Source organism: Oncorhynchus gorbuscha, linkage group LG19, assembly GCF_021184085.1.
Source record: "Oncorhynchus gorbuscha isolate QuinsamMale2020 ecotype Even-year linkage group LG19, OgorEven_v1.0, whole genome shotgun sequence".
Lineage (NCBI taxonomy): Eukaryota > Metazoa > Chordata > Actinopteri > Salmoniformes > Salmonidae > Oncorhynchus > Oncorhynchus gorbuscha.
Genome location: NC_060191.1, coordinates 45,996,566 through 46,023,628, shown reverse-complemented (window position 1 = coordinate 46,023,628; position 27,063 = coordinate 45,996,566). Strand labels below are relative to the sequence as shown.

General features: G+C 42.8%; 1 protein-coding gene across 7 annotated transcripts in view; it reads left to right on the top strand.

The window, feature by feature from the left end:
* LOC124005234 (neurobeachin-like) overlaps positions 1 to 27,063 on the top strand; it is a 418,832-nt gene that overhangs the window by 207,362 nt on the left and 184,407 nt on the right. For all 7 annotated transcript variants that reach the window (XM_046314300.1, XM_046314299.1, XM_046314297.1 and 4 more), the window contains one exon: positions 23,630 to 23,754. In XM_046314300.1, coding sequence (XP_046170256.1) covers positions 23,630 to 23,754 — 125 coding nt within the window. The remainder of the gene's footprint in view (positions 1 to 23,629; positions 23,755 to 27,063) is intronic.

The following is a 27,063-nucleotide window of genomic DNA, read 5'->3' as shown; positions in this document are numbered from 1 at the left end:
CAGTGTTTTTAGTAGTTATTGTAGCCGCACTTTGACAGACAGTGTTTTTAGTAGTTATTGTAGATGCACTTTGACAGACAGTGTTTTTAGTAGTTATTGTATCCGCACTTTGACAGACAGTGTTTTTAGTAGTTATTGTAGATGCACTTTGACAGACAGTGTTTTTAGTAGTTATTGTAGATGCACTTTGACAGACAGTGTTTTTAGTAGTTATTGTAGATGCACTTTGACAGACAGTGTTTTTAGTAGTTATTGTAGATGCACTTTGACAGACAGTGTTTTTAGTAGTTATTGTAGCCGCACTTTGACAGACAGTGTTTTTAGTAGTTATTGTAGATGCACTTTGACAGACAGTGTTTTTAGTAGTTATTGTATCCGCACTTTGACAGACAGTGTTTTTAGTAGTTATTGTAGCCGCACTTTGACAGACAGTGTTTTTAGTAGTTATTGTAGATGCACTTTGACAGACAGTGTTTTTAGTAGTTATTGTATCCGCACTTTGACAGACAGTGTTTTTAGTAGTTATTGTATCCGCACTTTGACAGACAGTGTTTTTAGTAGTTATTGTAGCCGCACTTTGACAGACAGTGTTTTTAGTAGTTATTGTAGATGCACTTTGACAGACAGTGTTTTTAGTAGTTATTGTATCCGCACTTTGACAGACAGTGTTTTTAGTAGTTATTGTATCCGCACTTTGACAGACAGTGTTTTTAGTAGTTATTGTAGATGCACTTTGACAGACAGTGTTTTTAGTAGTTATTGTAGATCCGCACTTTGACAGACAGTGTTTTTAGTAGTTATTGTAGATGCACTTTGACAGACAGTGTTTTTAGTAGTTATTGTATCCGCACTTTGACAGACAGTGTTTTTAGTAGTTATAGTAGATGCACTTTGACAGACAGTGTTTTTAGTAGTTATTGTATCCGCACTTTGACAGACAGTGTTTTTAGTAGTTATTGTAGATGCACTTTGACAGACAGTGTTTTTAGTAGTTATTGTATCCGCACTTTGACAGACAGTGTTTTTAGTAGTTATTGTAGATGCACTTTGACAGACAGTGTTTTAGTAGTTATTGTATCCGCAGTTTGACAGACAGTGTTGTAAGTAGTTATTGTAGATGCACTTTGACAGACAGTGTTGTAAGTAGTTATTGTATCCGCACTTTGACAGACAGTGTTTTTAGTAGTTATTGTATCCGCACTTTGACAGACAGTGTTTTTAGTAGTTATTGTAGCCGCACTTTGACAGACAGTGTTTTTAGTAGTTATTGTAGATGCACTTTGACAGACAGTGTTTTTAGTAGTTATTGTATCCGCACTTTGACAGACAGTGTTTTTAGTAGTTATTGTATCCGCACTTTGACAGACAGTGTTTTTAGTAGTTATTGTAGATGCACTTTGACAGACAGTGTTTTTAGTAGTTATTGTAGATGCACTTTGACAGACAGTGTTTTTAGTAGTTATTGTAGATGCACTTTGACAGACAGTGTTTTTAGTAGTTATTGTAGATGCACTTTGACAGACAGTGTTGTAAGTAGTTATTGTATCCGCACTTTGACAGACAGTGTTGTAAGTAGTTATTGTAGCCGCACTTTGACAGACAGTGTTGTAAGTAGTTATTGTAGATGCACTTTGACAGACAGTGTTTTTAGTAGTTATTGTATCCGCAGTTTGACAGACAGTGTTGTAAGTAGTTCTTGTAGCTGCACTTTGACAGACAGTGTTGTAAGTAGTTATTGTAGATGCACTTTGACAGACAGTGTTGTAAGTAGTTATTGTAGATGCACTTTGACAGACAGTGTTTTTAGTAGTTATTGTAGATGCACTTTGACAGACAGTGTTTTTAGTAGTTATTGTAGATGCACTTTGACAGACAGTGTTTTTAGTAGTTATTGTAGATGCACTTTGACAGACAGTGTTTTTAGTAGTTATTGTAGATGCACTTTGACAGACAGTGTTTTTAGTAGTTATTGTAGATGCACTTTGACAGACAGTGTTTTTAGTAGTTATTGTAGCCGCACTTTGACAGACAGTGTTTTTAGTAGTTATTGTAGATGCACTTTGACAGACAGTGTTTTTAGTAGTTATTGTATCCGCACTTTGACAGACAGTGTTTTTAGTAGTTATTGTAGCCGCACTTTGACAGACAGTGTTTTTAGTAGTTATTGTAGATGCACTTTGACAGACAGTGTTTTTAGTAGTTATTGTATCCGCAGTTTGACAGACAGTGTTGTAAGTAGTTGTTGTAGCTGCACTTTGACAGACAGTGTTGTAAGTAGTTATTGTAGATGCACTTTGACAGACAGTGTTTTTAGTAGTTATTATAGCCGCACTTTGACAGACAGTGTTTTTAGTAGTTATTGTAGCTGCACTTTGACAGACAGTGTTGTAAGTAGTTATTGTAGATGCACTTTGACAGACAGTGTTTTTAGTAGTTATTGTATCCGCACTTTGACAGACAGTGTTTTTAGTAGTTATTGTAGATGCACTTTGACAGACAGTGTTTTTAGTAGTTGTTGTAGCTGCACTTTGACAGACAGTGTTGTAAGTAGTTATTGTAGATGCACTTTGACAGACAGTGTTTTTAGTAGTTATTATAGCCGCACTTTGACAGACAGTGTTTTTAGTAGTTATTGTAGCTGCACTTTGACAGACAGTGTTGTAAGTAGTTATTGTAGATGCACTTTGACAGACAGTGTTTTTAGTAGTTATTGTATCCGCACTTTGACAGACAGTGTTTTTAGTAGTTATTGTAGATGCACTTTGACAGACAGTGTTTTTAGTAGTTATTGTATCCGCACTTTGACGGACAGTGTTGTAAGTAGTTCTTGTAGCTGCACTTTGACAGACAGTGTTGTAAGTAGTTATTGTAGCTGCACTTTGACAGACAGTGTTGTAAGTAGTTATTGTAGCTGCACTTTGACAGACAGTGTTTTAGTAGTTATTGTAGCTGCACTTTGACAGACAGTGTTGTAAGTAGTTATTGTAGCTGCACATTGACAGACAGTGTTGTAAGTAGTTATTGTAGCTGCACTTTGACAGACAGTGTTGTAAGTAGTTATTGTAGCTGCACTTTGACAGACAGTGTTTTAGTAGTTATTGTAGCTGCACTTTGACAGACAGTGTTGTAAGTAGTTATTGTAGCTGCACATTGACAGACAGTGTTGTAAGTAGTTATTGTAGCTGCACTTTGACAAACAGTGTTGTAAGTAGTTATTGTAGCTGCACTTTGACAGACAGTGTTGTAAGTAGTTATTGTAGCTGCACTTTGACAGACAGTGTTTTTAGTAGTTATTGTAGCTGCACTTTGACAGACAGTGTTGCAAGTAGTTATTGTCGCTGCACTTTGACAGACAGTGTTTTAGTAGTTATTGTAGCTGCACTTTGACAGAGTGTTGTAAGTAGTTATTGTAGCTGCACTTTGACAGACAGTGTTGTAAGTAGTTATTGTAGCTGCACTTTGACAGACAGTGTTGTAAGTAGTTATTGTAGCTGCACTTTGACAGACAGTGTTGTAAGTAGTTATTGTAGCTGCACTTTGACAAACAGTGTTTTTAGTAGTTATTTTAGCTGCAATTTGACAGACAGTGTTGTAAGTAGTTATTGTAGCTGCACTTTGACAAACAGTGTTTTTAGTAGTTATTGTAGCTGCACTTTGACGGACAGTGTTGTAAGAAATTATTGTAGCTGCACTTTGACGGACAGTGTTGTAAGTAGTTATTGTAGCTGCACTTTGATAGACAGTGTTGTAAGTAGTTATTGTAGCTGCACTTTGACAGACAGTGTTGTAAGTAGTTATTGTAGTTGCACTTTGACAGACAGTGTTGAAAGTAGTTATTGTAGCTACACTTTGACGGACAGTGTTGTAAGTAGTTATTGTAGCTGCACTTTGACAGACAGTGTTGAAAGTAGTTATTGTAGCTGCACTTTGACAGACAGTGTTGTAAGTAGTTATTGTAGCTGCACTTTGACGGACAGTGTATTTAGTAGTTATTGTAGCTGCACTTTGACGGACAGTGTTGTAAGAAATTATTGTAGATGCACTTTGACGGACAGTGTTGTAAGTAGTTATTGTAGCTGCACTTTGACGGACAGTGTATTTAGTAGTTATTGTAGCTGCACTTTGACGGACAGTGTTGTAAGAAATTATTGTAGATGCACTTTGACAGACAGTGTTGTAAGTAGTTATTGTAGCTGCACTTTGACTGGACAGTGTATTTAGTAGTTATTGTAGCTGCACTTTGACGGACAGTGTTGTAAGAAATGATTGTAGATACACTTTGACAGACAGTGTTGTAAGTAGTTATTGTAGCTGCACTTTGACAGACAGTGTTGTAAGTAGTTATTGTAGCTGCACTTTGACAGACAGTGTTGTGAGTAGTTATTTTAGCTGCACTTTGACAGACAGTGTTTTTAGTAGTTATTGTAGCTGCACTTTGACGGACAGTGTTGTAAGTAGTTATTGTAGCTGCACTTTGACAGACAGTGTTGTAAGTAGTTATTATAGCCGCACTTTGACAGACAGTGTTTTTAGTAGTTATTGTAGCTGCACTTTGACAGACAGTGTTGTAAGTAGTTATTGTAGCTGCACTTTGACAGACAGTGTTGTAAGTAGTTATTGTAGCTGCACTTTGACAGACAGTGTTGTAAGTAGTTATTATAGCTGCACTTTGACAGACAGTGTTGTGAGTAGTTATTGTAGCCGCACTTTGACAGACAGTGTTTTTAGTAGTTATTGTAGCTGCACTTTGACGGACAGTGTTGTAAGTAGTTATTGTAGCTGCACTTTGACAGACAGTGTTGTAAGTAGTTATTATAGCCGCACTTTGACAGACAGTGTTTTTAGTAGTTATTGTAGCTGCACTTTGACAGACAGTGTTGTAAGTAGTTATTGTAGCTGCACTTTGACAGACAGTGTTGTAAGTAGTTATTGTAGCTGCACTTTGACAGACAGTGTTGTAAGTAGTTATTGTAGCTGCACTTTGACAGACAGTGTTGTAAGTAGTTATTGTAGCTGCACTTTGACAAACAGTGTTTTTAGTAGTTATTTTAGCTGCAATTTGACAGACAGTGTTGTAAGTAGTTATTGTAGCTGCACTTTGACAAACAGTGTTTTTAGTAGTTATTGTAGCTGCACTTTGACGGACAGTGTTGTAAGAAATTATTGTAGCTGCACTTTGACGGACAGTGTTGTAAGTAGTTATTGTAGCTGCACTTTGATAGACAGTGTTGTAAGTAGTTATTGTAGCTGCACTTTGACAGACAGTGTTGTAAGTAGTTATTGTAGTTGCACTTTGACAGACAGTGTTGAAAGTAGTTATTGTAGCTACACTTTGACGGACAGTGTTGTAAGTAGTTATTGTAGCTGCACTTTGACAGACAGTGTTGAAAGTAGTTATTGTAGCTGCACTTTGACAGACAGTGTTGTAAGTAGTTATTGTAGCTGCACTTTGACGGACAGTGTATTTAGTAGTTATTGTAGCTGCACTTTGACGGACAGTGTTGTAAGAAATTATTGTAGATGCACTTTGACGGACAGTGTTGTAAGTAGTTATTGTAGCTGCACTTTGACGGACAGTGTATTTAGTAGTTATTGTAGCTGCACTTTGACGGACAGTGTTGTAAGAAATTATTGTAGATGCACTTTGACGGACAGTGTTGTAAGTAGTTATTGTAGCTGCACTTTGACGGACAGTGTATTTAGTAGTTATTGTAGCTGCACTTTGACGGACAGTGTTGTAAGAAATGATTGTAGATACACTTTGACAGACAGTGTTGTAAGTAGTTATTGTAGCTGCACTTTGACAGACAGTGTTGTAAGTAGTTATTGTAGCTGCACTTTGACAGACAGTGTTGTGAGTAGTTATTGTAGCCGCACTTTGACAGACAGTGTTTTTAGTAGTTATTGTAGCTGCACTTTGACGGACAGTGTTGTAAGTAGTTATTGTAGCTGCACTTTGACAGACAGTGTTGTAAGTAGTTATTATAGCCGCACTTTGACAGACAGTGTTTTTAGTAGTTATTGTAGCTGCACTTTGACAGACAGTGTTGTAAGTAGTTATTGTAGCTGCACTTTGACAGACAGTGTTGTAAGTAGTTATTGTAGCTGCACTTTGACAGACAGTGTTGTAAGTAGTTATTATAGCTGCACTTTGACAGACAGTGTTGTGAGTAGTTATTGTAGCCGCACTTTGACAGACAGTGTTTTTAGTAGTTATTGTAGCTGCACTTTGACGGACAGTGTTGTAAGTAGTTATTGTAGCTGCACTTTGACAGACAGTGTTGTAAGTAGTTATTATAGCCGCACTTTGACAGACAGTGTTTTTAGTAGTTATTGTAGCTGCACTTTGACAGACAGTGTTGTAAGTAGTTATTGTAGCTGCACTTTGACAGACAGTGTTGTAAGTAGTTATTGTAGCTGCACTTTGACAGACAGTGTTGTAAGTAGTTATTATAGCTGCACTTTGACAGACAGTGTTGTGAGTAGTTATTGTAGCCGCACTTTGACAGACAGTGTTTTTAGTAGTTATTGTAGCTGCACTTTGACGGACAGTGTTGTAAGTAGTTATTGTAGCTGCACTTTGACAGACAGTGTTGTAAGTAGTTATTATAGCCGCACTTTGACAGACAGTGTTTTAGTAGTTATTGTAGCTGCACTTTGACAGACAGTGTTGTAAGTAGTTATTGTAGCTGCACTTTGACAGACAGTGTTGTAAGTAGTTATTGTAGCTGCACTTTGACAGACAGTGTTGTAAGTAGTTATTATAGCCGCACTTTGACAGACAGTGTTTTTAGTAGTTATTGTAGCTGCACTTTGACGGACAGTGTTGTAAGTAGTTATTGTAGCTGCACTTTGACAGACAGTGTTGTAAGTAGTTATTGTAGCTGCACTTTGATGGACAGTTCAGTCTTAAACAAGCCTCTAAAATCATCTGCAGGCAGTAAAGAGCCTGATAGACACCATGTATTACTTTTAGCCTGCCCTGTTCCTTCCTTCCTCTCCTCCTCCTCCTTTCCTCTCCTCTCCGATGAATAACCTCAATGGAAATGGGAATAAGTAGAGTCATGTCATTGGTGTCCTGTGGTCGATTTTGTCCAAAAAAAGAACATTGTACAGACTTACAGTTCCTTGCGAAAGTATTCGGCCCCCTTGAACTTTGCGACCTTTTGCCACATTTCAGGCTTCAAACATAAAGATATAAAACTGTATTTTTTTGTGAAGAATCAACAACAAGTGGGACACAATCATGAAGTGGAACAACATTTATTGGATATTTCAAACTTTTTTAACAAATCAAAAACTGAAAAATTGGGCGTGCAAAATTTTTCAGCCCCTTTACTTTCAGTGCAGCAAACTCTCTCCAGAAGTTCAGTGAGGATCTCTGAATGATCCAATGTTGACCTAAATGACTAATGATGATAAATACAATCCACCTGTGTGTAATCAAGTCTCCGTATAAATGCACCTGCACTGTGATAGTCTCAGAGGTCTGTTAAAAGCGCAGAGAGCATCATGAAGAACAAGGAACACACCAGGCAGGTCCGAGATACTGTTGCGAAGAAGTTTAAAGCCAGATTTGGATACAAAAAGATTTCCCAAGCTTTAAACATCCCAAGGAGCACTGTGCAAACGATAATATTGAAATGGAAGGAGTATCAGACCACTGCAAATCTACCAAGACCTGGCCGTCCCTCTAAACTTTCAGCTCATACACGGAGAAGACTGATCAGAGATGCAGCCTAGAGGTCCATGATCACTCTGGATGAACTGCAGAGATCTACAGCTGAGGTGGGAGACTCTGTCCATAGGACAACAATCAGTCGTATATTGCACAAATCTGGCCTTTATGGAAGAGTGGCAAGAAGAAAGCCATTTCTTAAAGATATCCATAAAAAGTGTCGTTTAAAGTTTGCCACAAGCCACCTGGGAGACACACCAAACATGTGGAAGAAGGTGCTCTGGTCAGATGAAACCAAAATTGAACGTTTTGGCAACAATGCAAAATGTTATGTTTGGTGTAAAAGCTCCAGCATTTTGGATTGGGAATGATACAATGACTATGAGGTTAACGTGCACACCATCAACTTTAATGTGAGGGTATTTTCATTCATATCGGACGAACTGTTTAGAAATTACAGACCTTTTAGTACATTGTCCCTCCATTTTAGGGGACCAAAAGTATTGGGACAAATTCACTTATGTGTATTTAAGTAGTAAAAATGTTTAGTATTTGGTCCCATATTCCGAGCACTTTATGATTACATCAAGCTTGTGACTCTACAGACCTGTTGGATTCATTTAGAGTTTGTTTTGGTTGTGCTTCAGATTATTTTGTGTCCAATAGAAAAGAATGGTAAATAATGTATTTTGGAGTCACTTTTATTGTATATAAGAATAGCATATGTTTCTAAACACTTCTACATTCATGCGGATGCTGCCATGATTATGGATAGCCCTGAATATAATCAGGAATAATAGTGAGCGAGAAAGTGACAGGCAGACATACAAATATTAAACCCCTGAGACAAGCTAACCTCTCACAATTGCAGTAACAGGGGAGGTTAGCATTTTTGAGGGGGTATGATATACAGTTGAAGTTGGAAGTTTACATGCACCTTAGCCAAACACATTTAAACTCAGTTGTTCACTATTCCTGACATTATCCTAGTAAGAATTCCCTGTCTTGGGTCAGTTAGGATCACCACTTTATTTTAAGAATGGGAAATGTCAGAATAATAGTAGAGATAATTATTTATTTTAGCGTTTATTTATTTTATTGCATTCCCAGTGGGTCAGAAGTTTACATACACTCAATTAGTATTTGGTAGCATTTCCTTTAAATTGATAAACTTGGGTAAAACGTTTCGGGTAGCCTTCCACAAGCTTCCCACAATAAGTTGGGTGAATTTTGGCCCATTCCTGCTGACAGAGCTGGTGTAACTGAGTCAGGTTTGTAGGCCTCCTTGCTCACACACACTTTTTCATTTCTGCCCACATATTTTATATAGGATTGAGGTCAGGGCTTTGTGATGGCCACTCCAATAGCTTGACTTTTTGCCACAACTTTGGAAGTATGCTTGGGGTCATTGTCCATTTGGAAGACCCATTTGCGTCCAAACTGTACCTTCTTGACTGATGTCTTGAGATGTTGCTTCAATATATCCACATAATTTCCCTTCCTTATGACACCATCTATTTTGTGAAGTGCATCAGTCCCTCCTACAGCAAAGCACCCCCATAACATGATGCTGCCACCCCCGTGCTTCATGGTTGGGATGGTATTCTTCGGCTTGCAAGCCTCCCCCTTTTTCCTCTAAACATAACAATGGTCATTATGGCCAAACAGTTCTATTTTTGTTTCATCAGATATAGGACTCGTTTTACTGTGGATATAGATATTTTGTGCCTGTTTCCTCCAGCATCTTCACAAGGTCCTTTGCTGTTATTCTGGGATTGATTTGCACTTTTCGCACCAAGGTACGTTCATCTCTAGGAGACAGAATGCGTCTCCTTCCTGAGCGGTATAACAGCTGCGTGGTCCCACTTTGTTTATACTTGCATACTATTGTTTGTACAGATGAACGTGGTACCTTCAGACGTTTGTAAATTGCTCACAAGGATGAACCAGACTTATCTACAATTTTTTTCCGAGGTCTTGGCAGATTTCTTTTGATTTTCCCATGATGTCAAGCAAAGAGGCACTGAGTTTGAAGGTAGGCCTTGAAATAGATCCACAGGTACACCTCCAATTGACTCAAATTATGTAATTTAGCCTATCAGAAGCTTCTAAAGCCATGACATCATTTTCTGGAATTTTCCAAGCTGTTTAAAGGAACAGTCAACTTAGTGTATGTAAACTTCTGACCCACTGGAATTGTGATACTGTGAATTATGAGGGAAATAATCTGTCTGTAAACAATTGTTGGAAAAATGACTTGTGTCATAAACAATGTAGATATCCTAACCGACTTGCCAGAACTAGAGTTTGTTAACAAGTAATTTATGGAGTGGTTGAAAAACGAGTTTTAATGGCTCCAACATAAGTGTATGTAAACTTCCGTCTTCAACTGTATGTGCGTGCGTCTGTAAAGTTCTCATTCGATGTATTATTCACGAATCATTCAGGAATTATCCGTAATCATGGTAGCATCCACATTAATGTAGAAGTGTGTAGAAACATTCTATTCTTATTTACAGTAAAAGTGACTCCAAAATGACACATTATTTACCATGATTTCTATTGGGCACAAACTAATCCGAAGAATCACAAACTTTACATTTACATTACAATTAAGTAATTTAGCAGACGCTCTTATCCAGAGCGACTTACAAATTGGTGCATTCACCTTATGACATCCAGTGGAACAGCCACCTTACAATAGTGCATCTAAATCTATTAAGGGGGGGGGGTGAGAAGGATTACTTTATCCTATCCTAGGTATTCCTTAAAGAGGTGGGGTTTCAGGTGTCTCCGGAAGGTGGTGATTAACTCCGCTGTCCTGGCGTCGTGAGGGAGTTTGTTCCACCATTGGGGGGCCAGAGCAGCGAACAGTTTTGACTGGGCTGAGCGGGAACTGTACTTCCTCAGTGGTAGGGAGGCAAGCAGGCCAGAGGTGGATGAACGCAGTGCTAGGAATTACACAAACTTGGTGTAATTGTTGCGTGCTAGGAATATGGGACCAAATACTACACTTTTGACTACTTTAATACACATAAAAGTGAATTTATCCCAATATTTTTGGAGCTCACGGAGCTATAACTATACTTCTCTACAGTGTATCACTATACTATAACTGTCCCCAGTGCCAATACTAGCCTAGTTCATCACTACAAACCAGCTCCCACTGTCCTAGATTGGGCTGTATTTGTGTTGTGAAATTGTTTTCAGTCCTTTCATTTCCCACTTCACCATTTTATTTTGAGTCAGGTTGTGTCAGGTTTTATGCCTTTTACCAACAGAACACATTCCCTGTGGAGCCAGGGTGTTAAATCTGTCTTTGTCTCCACAGCCCCGAGACACACACACACACATTCAGGAGAGATGGGATTTAAATACACAGAGGAAAATGGAGAGAAGATAGTGTTTTTACACATTTATTGCACTGCACTTAAATTCTAAAAGCATCCGTGAATAATGGCCGCCATGTTTCCTCTTGGTTATCAGGTCTGGAAAATGAGCTTTTAAAATGCAGTTTGAAATCCATTTGTGTGATTGATGTGTGACAGGGAAAATACATTTAGCCAGTTTCTGGGAGGCTTGGCCTCAGTCATTCTTTATGCCTGTCCTGAAGCCCCACTACGAGAGGAAAATGGGGAAGTGGAGAGCCAGTCGTCCTCACAGATCCCATTGAGATAAACTGGCTGTCACTGCCTTGCACTTTACAGTCTGTACAGTCTGTATTGATCAAATGTTCAGTATATAGTCCAATTATTGTATGCAAGTCATTACCCTCATATCATTTGGTAGTATTTGTCTGTTTCTCTAAGTCTGTTAGCCTAACATCAATAGAAGACTTTAGCTGGCAGACATTTACTAAATCTTTGTTTAGTATCAAACAGATTGTGTAACCCGCCTGGAGGACATCTGTGTCTGAAGCTGTTCTAGGGTCACATTATTTCCCTGCATGCATTTCTCTGTCTCGTGCATGAAATTAAGCTTTTTGTGCTCATATTGGATTCAGCAAAGTAGTGTAGACATATAGCTTCAGATGCTGAAGAATATCAGACATGTCCTATTAGATGGATTTGAGTGAATTTATGGATGAGAACATCACAGTTTTAACACCTCTCAGTATGAAAAATCTAGCTTTGTTTCCTTCTCTCTCACTCTGTTCCGAATACAGTCTTACAATACACTTACAATACCATCAGTACACTCCGAATACCATTCGGTACACTCCAAAAACCATCAGTACACTCCGAATACCATCAGTACACTCTGAATACCATTCGGTACACTCCAAAAACCATCAGTACACTCCGAATACCATCAGTACACTCCGAATACCATCAGTACACTCAGAATGCTATCAAAATCAACACACTCAGAATACCATCAGTACACTCCACATACAATCAGCACTCCGAATACCATCAGCACACTCCGAATTCCATCTGCACACTCCGAATTCCATCAGCACACTCCGAATACCATCAGTGCACTCTGAATACCATCAGCACACTCCGAATACCATCAGCACACTCTGAATACCATCTGTACACTCCGAATACATTCAAAACAGTACACTCCGAAAACCATCAGTACACACCAAATACATTCAAAACAGTACACTCCGAATACCATCAGTACACTCCGAATACCATCAGTACACTCAGAATACCATCAGTACACTCAGAATACCATCAGTACACTCAGAATACTATCATGGCATTCAGAGTAAACTCAGAATACCACCTGTACACTCCAAATACAACCTATACACTCCGAATGCCACCTGTACACTCCAAATGCCACCAGCAAACTTCAAATAAATTCTTTACACTCAGAATACCATCTGCACACTCCGAATATCATCAGTACACTCTGAATACCATCAGTGCACTCCGAATACCATCAAATTCAGTACACTCAGAATACCATCAGTACACTCAGAATACCATCAGTACACTCAGAATACCATCAGTACACTCAGAATACCACCAGTACACTCAGAATACCACCTGTACACTCTGAATGCCACCAGCACACTCCGAATACCACCAGTTCCCTCAGAATACCACCATTACCACCATTACACTTACACCATCAGTACTCTCCAGATACCATCAGTACTCTCCGGATACCATCAGTATACTCCAGATACCATCAGTACACTCCGGATACCATCAGTATACTCAAGATACCATCAGTATACTCCGGATACAATCAGTACTCTCCGGATACCATCAGTATACTCCAGATACAATCAGTACACTCCGGATACCATCAGTATACTCCAGATACCATCAGTATACTCCGGATACAATCAGTACACTCCAGATACCATCAGTATACTCTGGATACCATTAGTACTCTCAGAATACCAAATGGAACTACTTTTGACCAGAGCCCTTAGGTGTGTAGTATTTTAGATGTGTGTGTGTGTGTGTGTGTGTGTGTGTGTGTGTGTGTGTGTGTGTGTGTGTGTGTGTGTGTGTGTGTGTGTGTGTGTGTGTGTGTGTGTGTGTGTGAGCTGACTGAGAAGCCCCTTATGGGAGCCATTCCCAAATGGAGTTCCCTATGTAGTGCACTTCTTTAAAACAGGGCCCATAGTGCGCTATGTAGGGTATGTATAGGGAATAGGGTGCCATTCCATTCGGAAGACATCCCGGACCACCCTCACTTATCTGCCTGGCCCAGCCTCCTTCAGCACAGCAGCTTGGCACGACGGTCCAGAATCTGTCTGGTGCCAACCGCACGATTTAGAGTATCACTGGCCCCTCTCTCCTCCTCCCCTCTCCCTTTCTTCCTCGCCCTCTTTCGCTTTCTGCTTCTCCTTCACTACTAAGCCACCTCCGAAGTGAAAGCATATGCTCTGGGATGAGGTTGGGGGGAGGGAATCATCATGTTTGCTTGGTTAATCAATTCATGTAATCTTGGGGTTGGTTTGTTTAACGTTTGATTCATATTAGCTAGATACACATGAAAACATTTTGGCTTGTAGTTTAGGTTGCTGTACAACAATGATTATCCTTCTGCAAATCAAATCTCATGCATCATATGTGTTTAATATGTTTAATACATTGCAGAGGAAATGTTCAAAGCAGCTCCTTCCTCGTCCACCACGGTAGGCAGACTATTTAGAGTGGGAATTAGGGGTTATAATCTGTAACGGTAATCTCTCGTCTGCCTACAGTGGATTTACATTTTTCCGGCTATGTAATCTATCGTTTACAATATCATTTACGTGGCTTTGTCCCTCCACCTACTGACATCTCTGTTCTTCAGCTCCAAGCCTGCTGGGAGACTGACAGACATGGGACAAGCTCTAGACGTGCAGATACTCTGCGCGCACACACACACACACACACACACACACACACACACACACACACACACACACACACACACACACACACACACACACACACACACACACACACACACACACACACACACACACACACACACACACACACACACAGAGTTGACTGATGTTTAACTGAGACTGAGGTCTCGTGGCTGTCAAAGGCCTGCTAAGTCTCCTGAGCCTTCAGCTTACTGACAGTTGTAGATATTACATTCATATTATATTCACAGAACGGTTTGGTGATGTGATCCCCTTGTAACACGTTAATCTGTTTAGGCTGACTCAATATTATGGCAGAGAAGAGAGAGATTGGGGGGTGTGGGGGAAGGTATACAATGGAAGTCCTGGCTGCTAGCCAGACTGCCAAAGCTGGAGGTGGATTGGCAACTGGGAGGCTGTCTGGGTTGTTGTTGACTGGATCATTTACAAGGTGGAAGTGGAGGCATCATTTTAATAGGGTCATATACTGGTAAAAGGTCAATAAAAGAGCCCTATACGAGCCCTGGCCAAAAGTAGTTCACTATACACTGAGTGTACAAAACATTAGGAATGTCTGCTCTTTCGATGATATAGACTGACCAGGCGAATCCAGGTGAAAGCTATGATGGTCACTTGTTAAATCCACTTCAATCAGTGGATTGAAGGGGAGGAGACTGTAGAAGGGGAGGAGACAGGTTAAAGAAAGATTTTTAAACTATGAGACAATGGAGACATGGATTGTGTATGTGTGCCATTTAGAAGGTGAATGGGCAAGAAAGAATATTTCATTGCCTTGAACGGGGTCTGGTAGTAGGAGCGAGGAGCACTGATTTGAGTGTCAAGAAACGCAACGCTGCAGTGTTTTCACGCTCAACACTTTCCCCCGTGTACCAAGAATGGTTCAGCAATGGACATCCAGCCAACTTGACACAACTGTGGGAAGCGCTGGAGTCAACGTGGGCCAGAATCCCTGTGGAACGCTTTCGACACCTTGTAGGGTCCATGGACCAATGAATTGAGGTTGTTCTGAGGGCAAAGGGGGGGGGGGGGGGGTGCAACTCAATGTTAGGAGGAGCAGGAGGACTGTGTAGTTCCTCACTCTGTTCTAGATGGAGAGGATGAAGATGAAGCACGTGGTCCATTGATGTGACTGAGGATCTTCTCAGACCAAACTGTCATCTGCTCCACTATCATTTGAATCATCACTCTCTCCCTCGCTCCATATTTCTCTCCACAGCTCAGTTTAGAGTACGTAAAGGACTTGCAGTGTTTTTCTACTTATAGTTCCCCTTGAAGGAAACACAAAGCCTTTGAAATGTGTCCAGCCAGAGCTGCACTTAGTAACCCGATGCTGGGCCAACTGCTTAATGGTTTGCATTAGCTGCAAGCAATAAAACTATCCTCCTTCCCAGGTCCTCCCTGCTAATGTTGGAATAGTCATTTACAAAGATGGTTACCACATGCTGGAGCTGTTCCCTTCTTTCTCTCCTGTTTATAAGGCTCTCATTCACTCTTATTAATAATTAATAAAAATGCAGTTTTCTTTTGGGTTGCCCAGGGCTCTGAGAATCATTTCAATGAATATTTCAACACATTATTTTAATCATGGTTCCACATACCCACACAGGGAGGGAAGGAGTGAGAGAGGGAAGGGGGGCTGTTTTATCCTTCTCAGACCCTCCCCATCATTAAACCCCACGTTGCTGCCTCCATCCCTCCATGGCTCACTGCCTCCCTTCTCTCTCCCTCCTATCTCACTGCCTCCCTTCTCTCTCCCTCCTATCTCACTGCCTCCCTTCTCTCTCCCTCCTATCTCACTGCCTCCCTTCTCTCTCCCTCCTCTCTCCCTGGCTGCCTTCCTCCCTCCTATCTCCCTGCCTCCCCTTCCCTTCTCCCTCCTCTCTCCCTGGCTGCCTTCCTATCTCCCTGCCTCCCCTTCCCTTCTCCCTCCCCACTCCCTGCCTCCCCTTCCCTCCTATCTCCCTGCCTCCCCTTCCCTCCTCCCTCCTATCTCCCTGCCTCCCCTTGCCTTCTCCCTCCTATCTCCCTGCCTCCCCTTCCCTCCTCCCTCCTATCTCCCTGCCTCCCCTTCCCTTCTCCCTCCTATCTCCCTGCCTCCCCTTCCCTTCTCCCTCCTATCTCCCTGCCTCCCCTTCCCTTCTCCCTCCTATCTCACTGCCTCCCTTCTCTCTCCCTCCTATCTCACTGCCTCCCTTCTCTCTCCCTCCTCTCTCCCTGGCTGCCTTCCTCTCTCCTATCTCCCTGCCTCCCCTTCCCTCCTCCCTCCTATCTCCCTGGCTGCTTTCCTCCCTCCTATCTCCCTGCCTCCCCTTCCCTTCTCCCTCCTCTCTCCCTGGCTGCCTTCCTATCTCCCTGCCTCCCCTTCCCTTCTCCCTCCCCACTCCCTGCCTCCCCTTCCCTCCTCCCTCCTATCTCCCTGCCTCCCCTTGCCTTCTCCCTCCTATCTCCCTGCCTCCCCTTCCCTCCTCCCTCCTATCTCCCTGCCTCCCCTTCCCTTCTCCCTCTTCACTCCCTGCCTCCCCTTTCTCTCTCTCCCTATCTCTCTCTCTCTCTCTCTCTCTCTCTCTCTCTCTCTCTCTCTCTCTCTCTCCATCACTCCCTCCATCCTGCCCTTACTCCCTCCCTGCCTAGGTTGAGAGTCCTACCTCTCTGATTTACAAGTCTCGTTAAAAAACATAGTAAAAACGGAGGCAAGCTGGGCCATTTAGACTTGTAATTTGATGCTGTATTTGTTAATGGGAGTGTTAGTGATTTATAGTGTAGTGGCTTCTGCTGCTGCTGCTGTGGGGCTCCTGGTGTTGTGCTGCTGTGTGTGTACTCTATGTAGCCCCCAGTGTGTGTGTGTGCGTGTGCGTGTGCGTGTGCGCGTGTGTGTGTGTGCGCGTGTGTGTGTGTGTGTGTGTGTGTGTGTGTGTGTGTGTGTGTGTGTGTGTGTGTGTGTGTGTGTGTGTGTGTGTGTGTGTGTGTGTGTGTGTGTGTGTGTGTGTGTGTGTGTGTGTGTGTGTGTGTGTGTGTGTGTGTGCGCGCCTGCGTGCGTCGTCTGTGTGTGTATATTCTAACCTTCTCTCAGTCTAACCTGTTTATCTCTGTCTAACCTGTCTGTCTCTGTCTAACCTGTCCATCTCTGTCTGTCTCTCTGTCTAACCCGTCCATCTCTGTCTGTCTCTCAGTCTAACCTGTTTATCTCTGTCTGTCTCTCAGTCTAACCTGTCTATCTCTGTCTGTCTCTCAGTCTATCTCTGTCTGTCTCTCAGTCTAACCTGCCTATCTCTGTCTATCTCTCTGTCTAACCTGTCTATCTCTGTCTGTCTCTCAGTCTATTTCTGTCTGTCTCTCAGTCTAACCTGTCTATTTCTGTCTGTCTCTGTCTAACCTGTTTATCTGTCTGTCTCTCAGTCTATCTCTGTCTGTCTCTGTCTAACCTGTCTGTCTCTGTCTAACCTGTCCGTCTCTGTCTGTCTCTCAGTCTAACCTGTCTATCTCTGTCTCTCTGTCTAGCTTGTCTATCTCTGTCTCTCTGTCTAGCTTGTCTATCTCTGTCTGTCTCAGTCTAACCTGTCTATCTCTGTCTGTCTCTCCGTCTATCCTGTCTATCTCAGTCTAATGTGTCTGTCTGTCTCTGTCTAACCTGTCTGTCTCTCTCAGTTTAACCTGTCCGTCTCTGTCTGTCTTTCAGTCTAACCTGTCCATCTCTGTCTATCAGTCTAACCTGTCCATCTCTGTCTGTCTCTCAGTCTAACCGGGCTGTCTCTGCCTGTCTCTGTCTAACCTGTCTGTCTCTCAGTCTATCCTGTCTATCTCTGTCTGTCTCTCAGACTATCCTGTCTGTCTCTCAGACTATCCTGTCTGTCTCTGTCTATCTCTGTCTGTCTCTCATTCTATCTTTCAGTCTAACCTGTCTATCTTTCAGTCTAACCTGTCTGTCTCTGTCTATCTCAGTCTAACCTGACTGTCTCTGTCTGTCTCTCAGTCTAACCTGTCTATCTCTGTCTGTCTCTCAGTCTAACCTGTCTGTCTCTGTCTGTCTCTCAGTCTAACCTGTCTATCTCTGTCTGTCTCTCAGTCTAACCTGTCTGTCTCTGTCTGTCTCTGTCTATCTCTGTCTGTCTCTCAGTCTATCCTGTCTATCTCTGTCTGTCTCTCATTCTATCTCAGTCTAACCTGTCTATCTTTCAGTATAACCTGTCTATCTCTGTCTGTCTCTCAGTCTAACCGGTCTGTCTCTCTCTCAGTCTAACCTGACTGTCTCTGTCTGTCTCTCAGTCTAACCTGACTGTCTCTGTCTGTCTCTCAGTCTAACCTGTCTATCTCTGTCTGTCTCTCAGTCTAACCGGTCTGTCTCTCTCTCAGTCTAACCTGACTGTCTCTGTCTGTCTCTCAGTCTAACCTGTCTATCTCTGTCTGTCTCTCAGTCTAACCTGTCTATCTCTGTCTGTCTCTCAGTCTGTCCTGACTATCTCTGTCTGTCTCTGTCTAATCTGTCTGTCTCTCAGTCTAACATCTCTTTGTCTGTCTCTCTGTCTATCCTGTCTGTCTGTCTCAGTCTAACGTGTCTGTCTCTGTCTAACCTGTCTGTCTGTCTCAGTCTAACCTGTCTATCTCTGTCTTTCAGTCTATCCTGTCTATCTCAGTCTAACCTGTCTGTCTCTGTCTCTCAGTCTATCCTGTCTATCCTGTCTATCTTTGTCTGTCTCTCAGTCTAACCTGTCTGTCTGTCTCTCAGTCTAACCTGTCTGTCTCTGTCTATCTCTGTCTGTCTCTCAGTCTAACCTGTCTGTCTGTCTCTGTCTATCTCTGTCTGTCTCTCAGTCTATCCTGTCTATCTCTGTCTGTCTCTCATTCTATCTCAGTCTAACCTGTCTATCTTTCAGTCTAACCTGTCTGTCTCTGTCTATCTCAGTCTAACCTGTCTATCTCTGTCTGTCTCTCAGTCTAACCGGTCTGTCTCTCTCTCAGTCTAACCTGACTGTCTCTGTCTGTCTCTCAGTCTAACCTGTCTATCTCTGTCTGTCTCTCAGTCTAACCTGACTGTCTCTGTCTGTCTCTCAGTCTAACCTGTCTATCTCTGTCTGTCTCTCAGTCTAACCTGTCTGTCTCTGTCTGTCTCTGTCTATCTCTGTCTCTCAGTCTAACCTGTCTATCTCTGTCTGTCCTGACTATCTCTGTCTGTCTCTCAGTCTAACCTGTCTATCTCTGTCTCTCTGTCTAGCTTGTCTATCTCTGTCTCTCTGTCTAGCTTGTCTATCTCTGTCTGTCTCAGTCTAACCTGTCTATCTCTGTCTGTCTCTCCGTCTATCCTGTCTATCTCAGTCTAATGTGTCTGTCTGTCTCTGTCTAACCTGTCTGTCTCTCTCAGTTTAACCTGTCCGTCTCTGTCTGTCTTTCAGTCTAACCTGTCCATCTCTGTCTATCAGTCTAACCTGTCCATCTCTGTCTGTCTCTCAGTCTAACCGGGCTGTCTCTGCCTGTCTCTGTCTAACCTGTCTGTCTCTCAGTCTATCCTGTCTATCTCTGTCTGTCTCTCAGACTATCCTGTCTGTCTCTCAGACTATCCTGTCTGTCTCTGTCTATCTCTGTCTGTCTCTCATTCTATCTTTCAGTCTAACCTGTCTATCTTTCAGTCTAACCTGTCTGTCTCTGTCTATCTCAGTCTAACCTGACTGTCTCTGTCTGTCTCTCAGTCTAACCTGTCTATCTCTGTCTGTCTCTCAGTCTAACCTGTCTGTCTCTGTCTGTCTCTCTAACCTGTCTATCTCTGTCTGTCTCTCAGTCTAACCTGTCTGTCTCTGTCTGTCTCTGTCTATCTCTGTCTGTCTCTCAGTCTATCCTGTCTATCTCTGTCTGTCTCTCATTCTATCTCAGTCTAACCTGTCTATCTTTCAGTATAACCTGTCTATCTCTGTCTGTCTCTCAGTCTAACCGGTCTGTCTCTCTCTCAGTCTAACCTGACTGTCTCTGTCTGTCTCTCAGTCTAACCTGACTGTCTCTGTCTGTCTCTCAGTCTAACCTGTCTATCTCTGTCTGTCTCTCAGTCTAACCGGTCTGTCTCTCTCTCAGTCTAACCTGACTGTCTCTGTCTGTCTCTCAGTCTAACCTGTCTATCTCTGTCTGTCTCTCAGTCTAACCTGTCTATCTCTGTCTGTCTCTCAGTCTGTCCTGACTATCTCTGTCTGTCTCTGTCTAATCTGTCTGTCTCTCAGTCTAACATCTCTTTGTCTGTCTCTCTGTCTATCCTGTCTGTCTGTCTCAGTCTAACGTGTCTGTCTCTGTCTAACCTGTCTGTCTGTCTCAGTCTAACCTGTCTATCTCTGTCTTTCAGTCTATCCTGTCTATCTCAGTCTAACCTGTCTGTCTCTGTCTCTCAGTCTATCCTGTCTATCCTGTCTATCTTTGTCTGTCTCTCAGTCTAACCTGTCTGTCTGTCTCTCAGTCTAACCTGTCTGTCTCTGTCTATCTCTGTCTGTCTCTCAGTCTAACCTGTCTGTCTGTCTCTGTCTATCTCTGTCTGTCTCTCAGTCTATCCTGTCTATCTCTGTCTGTCTCTCATTCTATCTCAGTCTAACCTGTCTATCTTTCAGTCTAACCTGTCTGTCTCTGTCTATCTCAGTCTAACCTGTCTATCTCTGTCTGTCTCTCAGTCTAACCGGTCTGTCTCTCTCTCAGTCTAACCTGACTGTCTCTGTCTGTCTCTCAGTCTAACCTGTCTATCTCTGTCTGTCTCTCAGTCTAACCTGACTGTCTCTGTCTGTCTCTCAGTCTAACCTGTCTATCTCTGTCTGTCTCTCAGTCTAACCTGTCTGTCTCTGTCTGTCTCTGTCTATCTCTGTCTCTCAGTCTAACCTGTCTATCTCTGTCTGTCCTGACTATCTCTGTCTGTCTCTGTCTAATCTGTCTGTCTCTCAGTCTAACATCTCTTTGTCTGTCTCTCTGTCTAACCTGTCTGTCTGTCTCAGTCTAACCTGTCTATCTCTGTCTTTCAGTCTATACTGTCTATCTCAGTCTAACCTGTCTGTCTCTGACTCTCAGTCTATCCTGTCTATCTCAGTCTAACCTGTCTATCTTTGTCTGTCTCTCAGTCTAACCTGTCTGTCTGTCTCTCAGTCTAACCTGTCTGTCTCTGTTTATCTCTGTCTGTCTCTCAGTCTAACCTGTATCTCTGTCTCTCAGTCTATCCTGTCTATCGTTGTCTATCTCAGTCTAACCTGTCTATCTCTGTCTGTCTCTCAGTCTATCCTGTATCTCTGTCTCTCAGTCTAACCTGTCTATCTCTGTCTGTCTCTCAGTCTAACCGGTCTGTCTCTCTCTCAGTCTAACCTGACTGTCTCTGTCTGTCTCTCAGTCTAACCTGTCTGTCTCTGTCTGTCTCTCAGTCTAACCTGTCTATCTCTGTCTGTCTCTCAGTCTAACCTGACTGTCTCTGTCTGTCTCTCAGTCTAACCTGTCTATCTCTGTCTGTCTCTCAGTCTAACCTGTCTGTCTCTGTCTGTCTCTGTCTATCTCTGTCTCTCAGTCTAACCTGTCTATCTCTGTCTGTCCTGACTATCTCTGTCTGTCTCTGTCTAATCTGTCTGTCTCTCAGTCTAACATCTCTTTGTCTGTCTCTCTGTCTAACCTGTCTGTCTGTCTCAGTCTAACCTGTCTATCTCTGTCTTTCAGTCTATACTGTCTATCTCAGTCTAACCTGTCTGTCTCTGACTCTCAGTCTATCCTGTCTATCTCAGTCTAACCTGTCTATCTTTGTCTGTCTCTCAGTCTAACCTGTCTGTCTGTCTCTCAGTCTAACCTGTCTGTCTCTGTTTATCTCTGTCTGTCTCTCAGTCTAACCTGTATCTCTGTCTCTCAGTCTATCCTGTCTATCGTTGTCTATCTCAGTCTAACCTGTCTATCTCTGTCTGTCTCTCAGTCTATCCTGTATCTCTGTCTCTCAGTCTAACCTGTCTATCTCTGTCTGTCTCTCAGTCTAACCTGTCTATCTGTGTCTGGTTCTCAGTCTAACCTGTTTGTCTCTGTTTATCTCTGTCTGTCTCTCAGTCTAACCTGTTTGTCTCTGTTTATCTCTGTCTCTCTCTCAGTCTAACCTGTCTATCTCTGTCTGTCTCTGTCTGTCCTGTATCTCTGTCTAACCTGTCTAACCTGTCTATCTTTGTCTGTCTCTCAGTCTAACCTGTCTTATCTGTCTGTCTCTCAGTCTAACCTGTCTTATCTGTCTGTCTCTCAGTCTAACCTGTATCTCTGTCTCTCAGTCTAACCTGTCTATCTCTGTCTGTCTATCAGTCTATCCTGTATCTCTGTCTCTCAGTCTAACCTGTCTATCTCTGTCTGTCTGTCTGTCTCTCAGTCTATCCTGTATCTCTGTCTCTCAGTCTAACCTGGCTGTCTGTCTGTCTCTCAGTCTAACCTGTTTGTCTCTGTTTATCTCTGTCTGTCTCTCAGTCTAACCTGTCTTATCTCTCTGTCTCTCAGTCTGTCCTGTATCTCTGTCTCTCAGTCTAGCCTGTCTTATCTGTCTGTCTCTCAGTCTAACCTGTATCTCTGTCTCTCAGTCTAACCTGTCTATCTCTGTCTGTCTCTCAGTCTATCCTGTATCTCTGTCTCTCAGTCTAACCTGTATCTCTGTCTCTCAGTCTAACCTGTCTATCTCTGTCTGTCTCTCAGTCTATCCTGTATCTCTGTCTCTCAGTCTAACCTGGCTGTCTGTCTGTCTCTCTGTCTAACCTGTTTGTCTCTGTTTATCTCTGTCTGTCTCTCAGTCTAACCTGTCTTATCTCTCTGTCTCTCAGTCTGTCCTGTATCTCTGTCTCTCAGTCTAACCTGTCTATCTCTGTCTGTCTCTCAGTCTGTCCTGTATCTCTGTCTCTCAGTCTAACCTGTCTTATCTCTCTGTCTCTCAGTCTGTCCTGTATCTCTGTATCTCAGTCTAACCTGTCTTATCTGTCTGTCTCTCAGTCTAACCTGTCTTATCTCTCTGTCTCTCAGTCTAACCTGTTTATCTGTGTCTGGTTCTCAGTCTAACCTGGCTGTCTGTCTGTCTCTCAGTCTAACCTGTTTGTCTCTGTTTATCTCTGTCTGTCTCTCAGTCTAACCTGTATCTCTGTCTCTCAGTCTATCCTGTCTATCGCTGTCTATCTCTGTCTGTCTCTGTCTAACCTGTCTGTCTCTGTCTAACCTGTCTGTCTCTGTCTAACATGTCTGTCTCAGTCTAACCTGTCTGTCTCTCAGTCTAACCTGTCTGTCTCTCAGTCTAACCTGTCTATCTCTGTCTGTCTCTCAGTCTAACCTGTCTATTTCTGTCTGTCTCTCAGTCTAACCTGTCTATTTCTGTCTGTCTCTCAGTCTAACCTGTCTATCTCTGTCTGTCTCTCAGTCTAACCTGTCTGTTTCTGTCTGTCTCTCAGTCTAACCTGTCTGTCTCTCAGTCTAACCTGTCCGTCTCTGTCTGTCTCTGTCTAACCTGTCTATTTCTGTCTGTCTCTCAGTCTAACCTGTCTAACCTATCTATCTCTGTCTGTCTCTCAGTCTAACCTGTCTGTTTCTGTCTGCCTCTCAGTCTAACCTGTCTATATTTCAGTCTAACCTGTCTGTCTCCGTCTGTCTCTCAGTCAGCTGAATGACTTCTGGCGTCTGGACTACTGGGAGGACGATCTACGGAGGAGGCGGAGATTCGTACGGAACCCCTTTGGCTCCACCCACCTGGACATCCCCTGCAAGACGTTAGACGACTATGGTTAGTCAGCATGCTCCTGGCTGATTTGATTTACAGTGTGTGTGATTGAAAAGACAAACAGAATACTGTAGACCCAGAGGATAACACAGGAGCATATTTGGCGACACCAACCCGCTATCAGGACACTGTAATAAGCAACCTTATTAAAATAACTAAGATAACTCACGGACACTATAGAAGCTTTAACCAAGTTTAATACTTCCCCAAAGGTTATGTACAGCTGAAAACAGACAGCTAAAGATTTCAGACTTCACAGTTTATATACATCCTACTTAAGACACTCCCCTTTCTCTCCCATCCTTACATTTCATGGCTCTACAGGAAGCTAATAAAGAGGGTAACAGGATTCCAAACATTTATTACTCTCTTAAGAGAATCTGTCCTCACCTCCTGACCTCAACCCCTCTTTCCTCTAATAGTTATTCCGAAGCCTTCTTCTTTCTTCTGAGAACCATTCACTTCTAACAGAACCCAGTCTCTTTCATTTCCTATCATTCATTTAATATCTCAATGTTCAAAGTTTAGCACATCCCAACACAACTATACTTGATATCTGCTTCTAACCATTTCCTCTATTCTACAAAGCCTGTAGAAGTAACTAGTCTCCTGATGGAATGGGACCATTTTTACTAAGTGTTTAGGGTTTGGTCAATACATGACAGGGTCAGGGGCATATATGACAGTAGCTGCTGTCTCTCTCCACACAGTACAATCCTGTCATTCATAATGTTGTATGATCCCAGACAACCACTGGGTTCTTCTCACTGTCAAGGCCAGGCTTATAAAGTGAGGAGCTATAGAGGGCCTCAGTATCCTCAGGGTCCAGGGTTGAGCCGTGCACTATGGGCAGAGCCTGTTGCTGAGCTGAGAGAAGTTTATTGTCATTTTAATAGGTAACATATTTACTGCCTCTGTCAATTGAACATGACACGTCCGTTCAATGAAACGTCATTTTTTGTAGACTTTTCATTTTACTGTTGTGCTCTTAGTCACAAACTTTCCCTCATTGAGCTGACTAGGGATGCGTCCCAAATGACATCCTGTTTCCTATATAGTCCACTACTTTTGACCAGAGCCCTGTGGACCCGGATCAAGAGTGGTGCACTATACACTGCAGGGAATAGGGTGGCATTTTGGACGCCGCCGAGCAGAGAAGATGGAGCAAAGGAACAAGGGGAACAAATTCTTGTGATTTAGAAACTACAAAATCTCTCACATCAAACAAAACATGCAATAAAATACAACGTCATTCATTTCTGTGATGCTATCGAATCCTGTTGTTCCAAGTTGTCTGCACTCTTCGGGAGGTATGAACGGAGGTGAGCAGTCACTAGGCCAGTTTTCTAACCCATGCCTGATGACCCAGGTCTGGTATGAGGAGGACCAGGAGTTTGACCTCCAGGAGAAACTCTGATCCCTAGTTCTCTGGGCCCTGAGGCTGCTTCCCGAATGGTACCCTTTTGACCAGAGGCCCTGGTCAAGACGTAGTGCACTATGTAGGCAATAGGGTGCCATTTGGGATACAGATAGCTGTGCCGGGGGAGCCGACTGTTGGTTCTGCATGTCATCTGGCCTCTCAGCTCTGTGTCACTGCCAGAAGACACACACACTCCAGTCCTGCGGATGACACACACACACCAGATGGGTTCACTCTGGCCTGCAGGTGGCCCATGTTAATGGCACACACACAATAATGACACGGTCTGCTTCTTATTTCTTTCTCAACTGTCCAGACACCTACTAGAGGATAAGGAGAACAACAGTTTACAAACAGAAAAAAAGAATTGACAACATTCATTATGAGAGAGAGAGAGAGAGAGAGAGAGAGAGAGAGAGAGAGAGAGAGAGAGAGAGAGAGAGAGAGAGAGAGAGAGAGAGAGAGAGAGAGAGAGAGAGAGAGAGAGAGAGAGAGAGAGAGAGAGAGAGAGAGAGAGAGAGAGAGAGAGAGAGAGAGAGAGAGAGAGAGAGAGAGAGAGAGAGAGAGAGAGAGAGAGAGAGAGACTACTTGCCTGGTCCTAAATGTCAGTCTGACCAGTTTCACTCACTGGGGAAACATCATGTCAGAAGAGAAATGTTTTTAATGTTTGAGAGAAAATGTTTGAAAGCTGTCTGTAGACAGATAGTAACACACTAGTGATTGACAATCTCAGTACTTGTGTTCAGTAAATTATTTTTTCCCCAGTTTATTTTTTGGGAGCTTCTTGAATGTGTGGATTGAAATTTCTATGTGTGTGTACATCTATTAGCAACATTGACAGGGTGAAGAGGACTAAGGAGGGTTAGCTTTGTGTCTCTGCCCTCTGTCTGTCTGTATGACTATACCCTCTGTGTTCTGTAGCAGCAGCTGCAGCTAGAGGATATAGTTAGCTGATTGGAGCTGGAGACCCATGAAATGGAAGTCAGGTTCATATTGATCCAGTGTTTAACAGGCTGTTCTACCTCCAGGTGTCCTTGCTGCCCTGCTCAGGTGGACAGGCTGGTTGTGTCCCTAATGGCACCTTATTCCCACTACTTTTGAACAGAGCCCCATAGGTTCTGGTCAAAAGTAGTGCACTATATAAGCAGGGTGCAATTTGGGACACAACCAGGCTCTCTCTGACCCTCTGCTACTCACACACACTGATCTTAATAGCTCGTTACAGCAGAATTCACTCACGCATGCACACACCCATTCACGCACACGCATACACACAACACACACAAACACACTCTACTGCACCCTGGGACGACATATATAGCTTATTTCAGCAGTAGAACACACATCATCACTAGCTATCATTCTATAAATGATACTATAAGTATCCTCTCTAGTCTGCCGTTCCCTGGTTTATTATCATGACTAATGAAGATTCACTCTGAAGGAGATGAGAGCTGCATGTTGTCTGACTGACTTTCAATGAGCTCTCTGAGGTATAACACTGTGGAGCATGTCTGAAACCTCAATAATACTGTAACTAAAGGGATGAATAAAGGTATAGCTACAGAGCATCTAGCTACAGAACATCTGGCTACAGAGCATCTAGCTACAGAGCATTTGGCTACAGAGCATCTAGCTACAGGGCATCTACCTACAGATCATCTAGCTACAGAACATCTAGCTACAGGGCATCTAGCTACAGGGCATCTAGCTACAGGGCATCTACCTACAGATCATCTAGCTACAGGGCATCTAGCTACAGAGCATCTGGCTACAGAGCATCTAGCTACAGGGCATCTAGCTACAGGGCATCTACCTACAGATCATCTAGCTACAGGGCATCTACCTACAGATCATCTAGCTACAGGGCATCTAGCTGCAGGGCATCTACA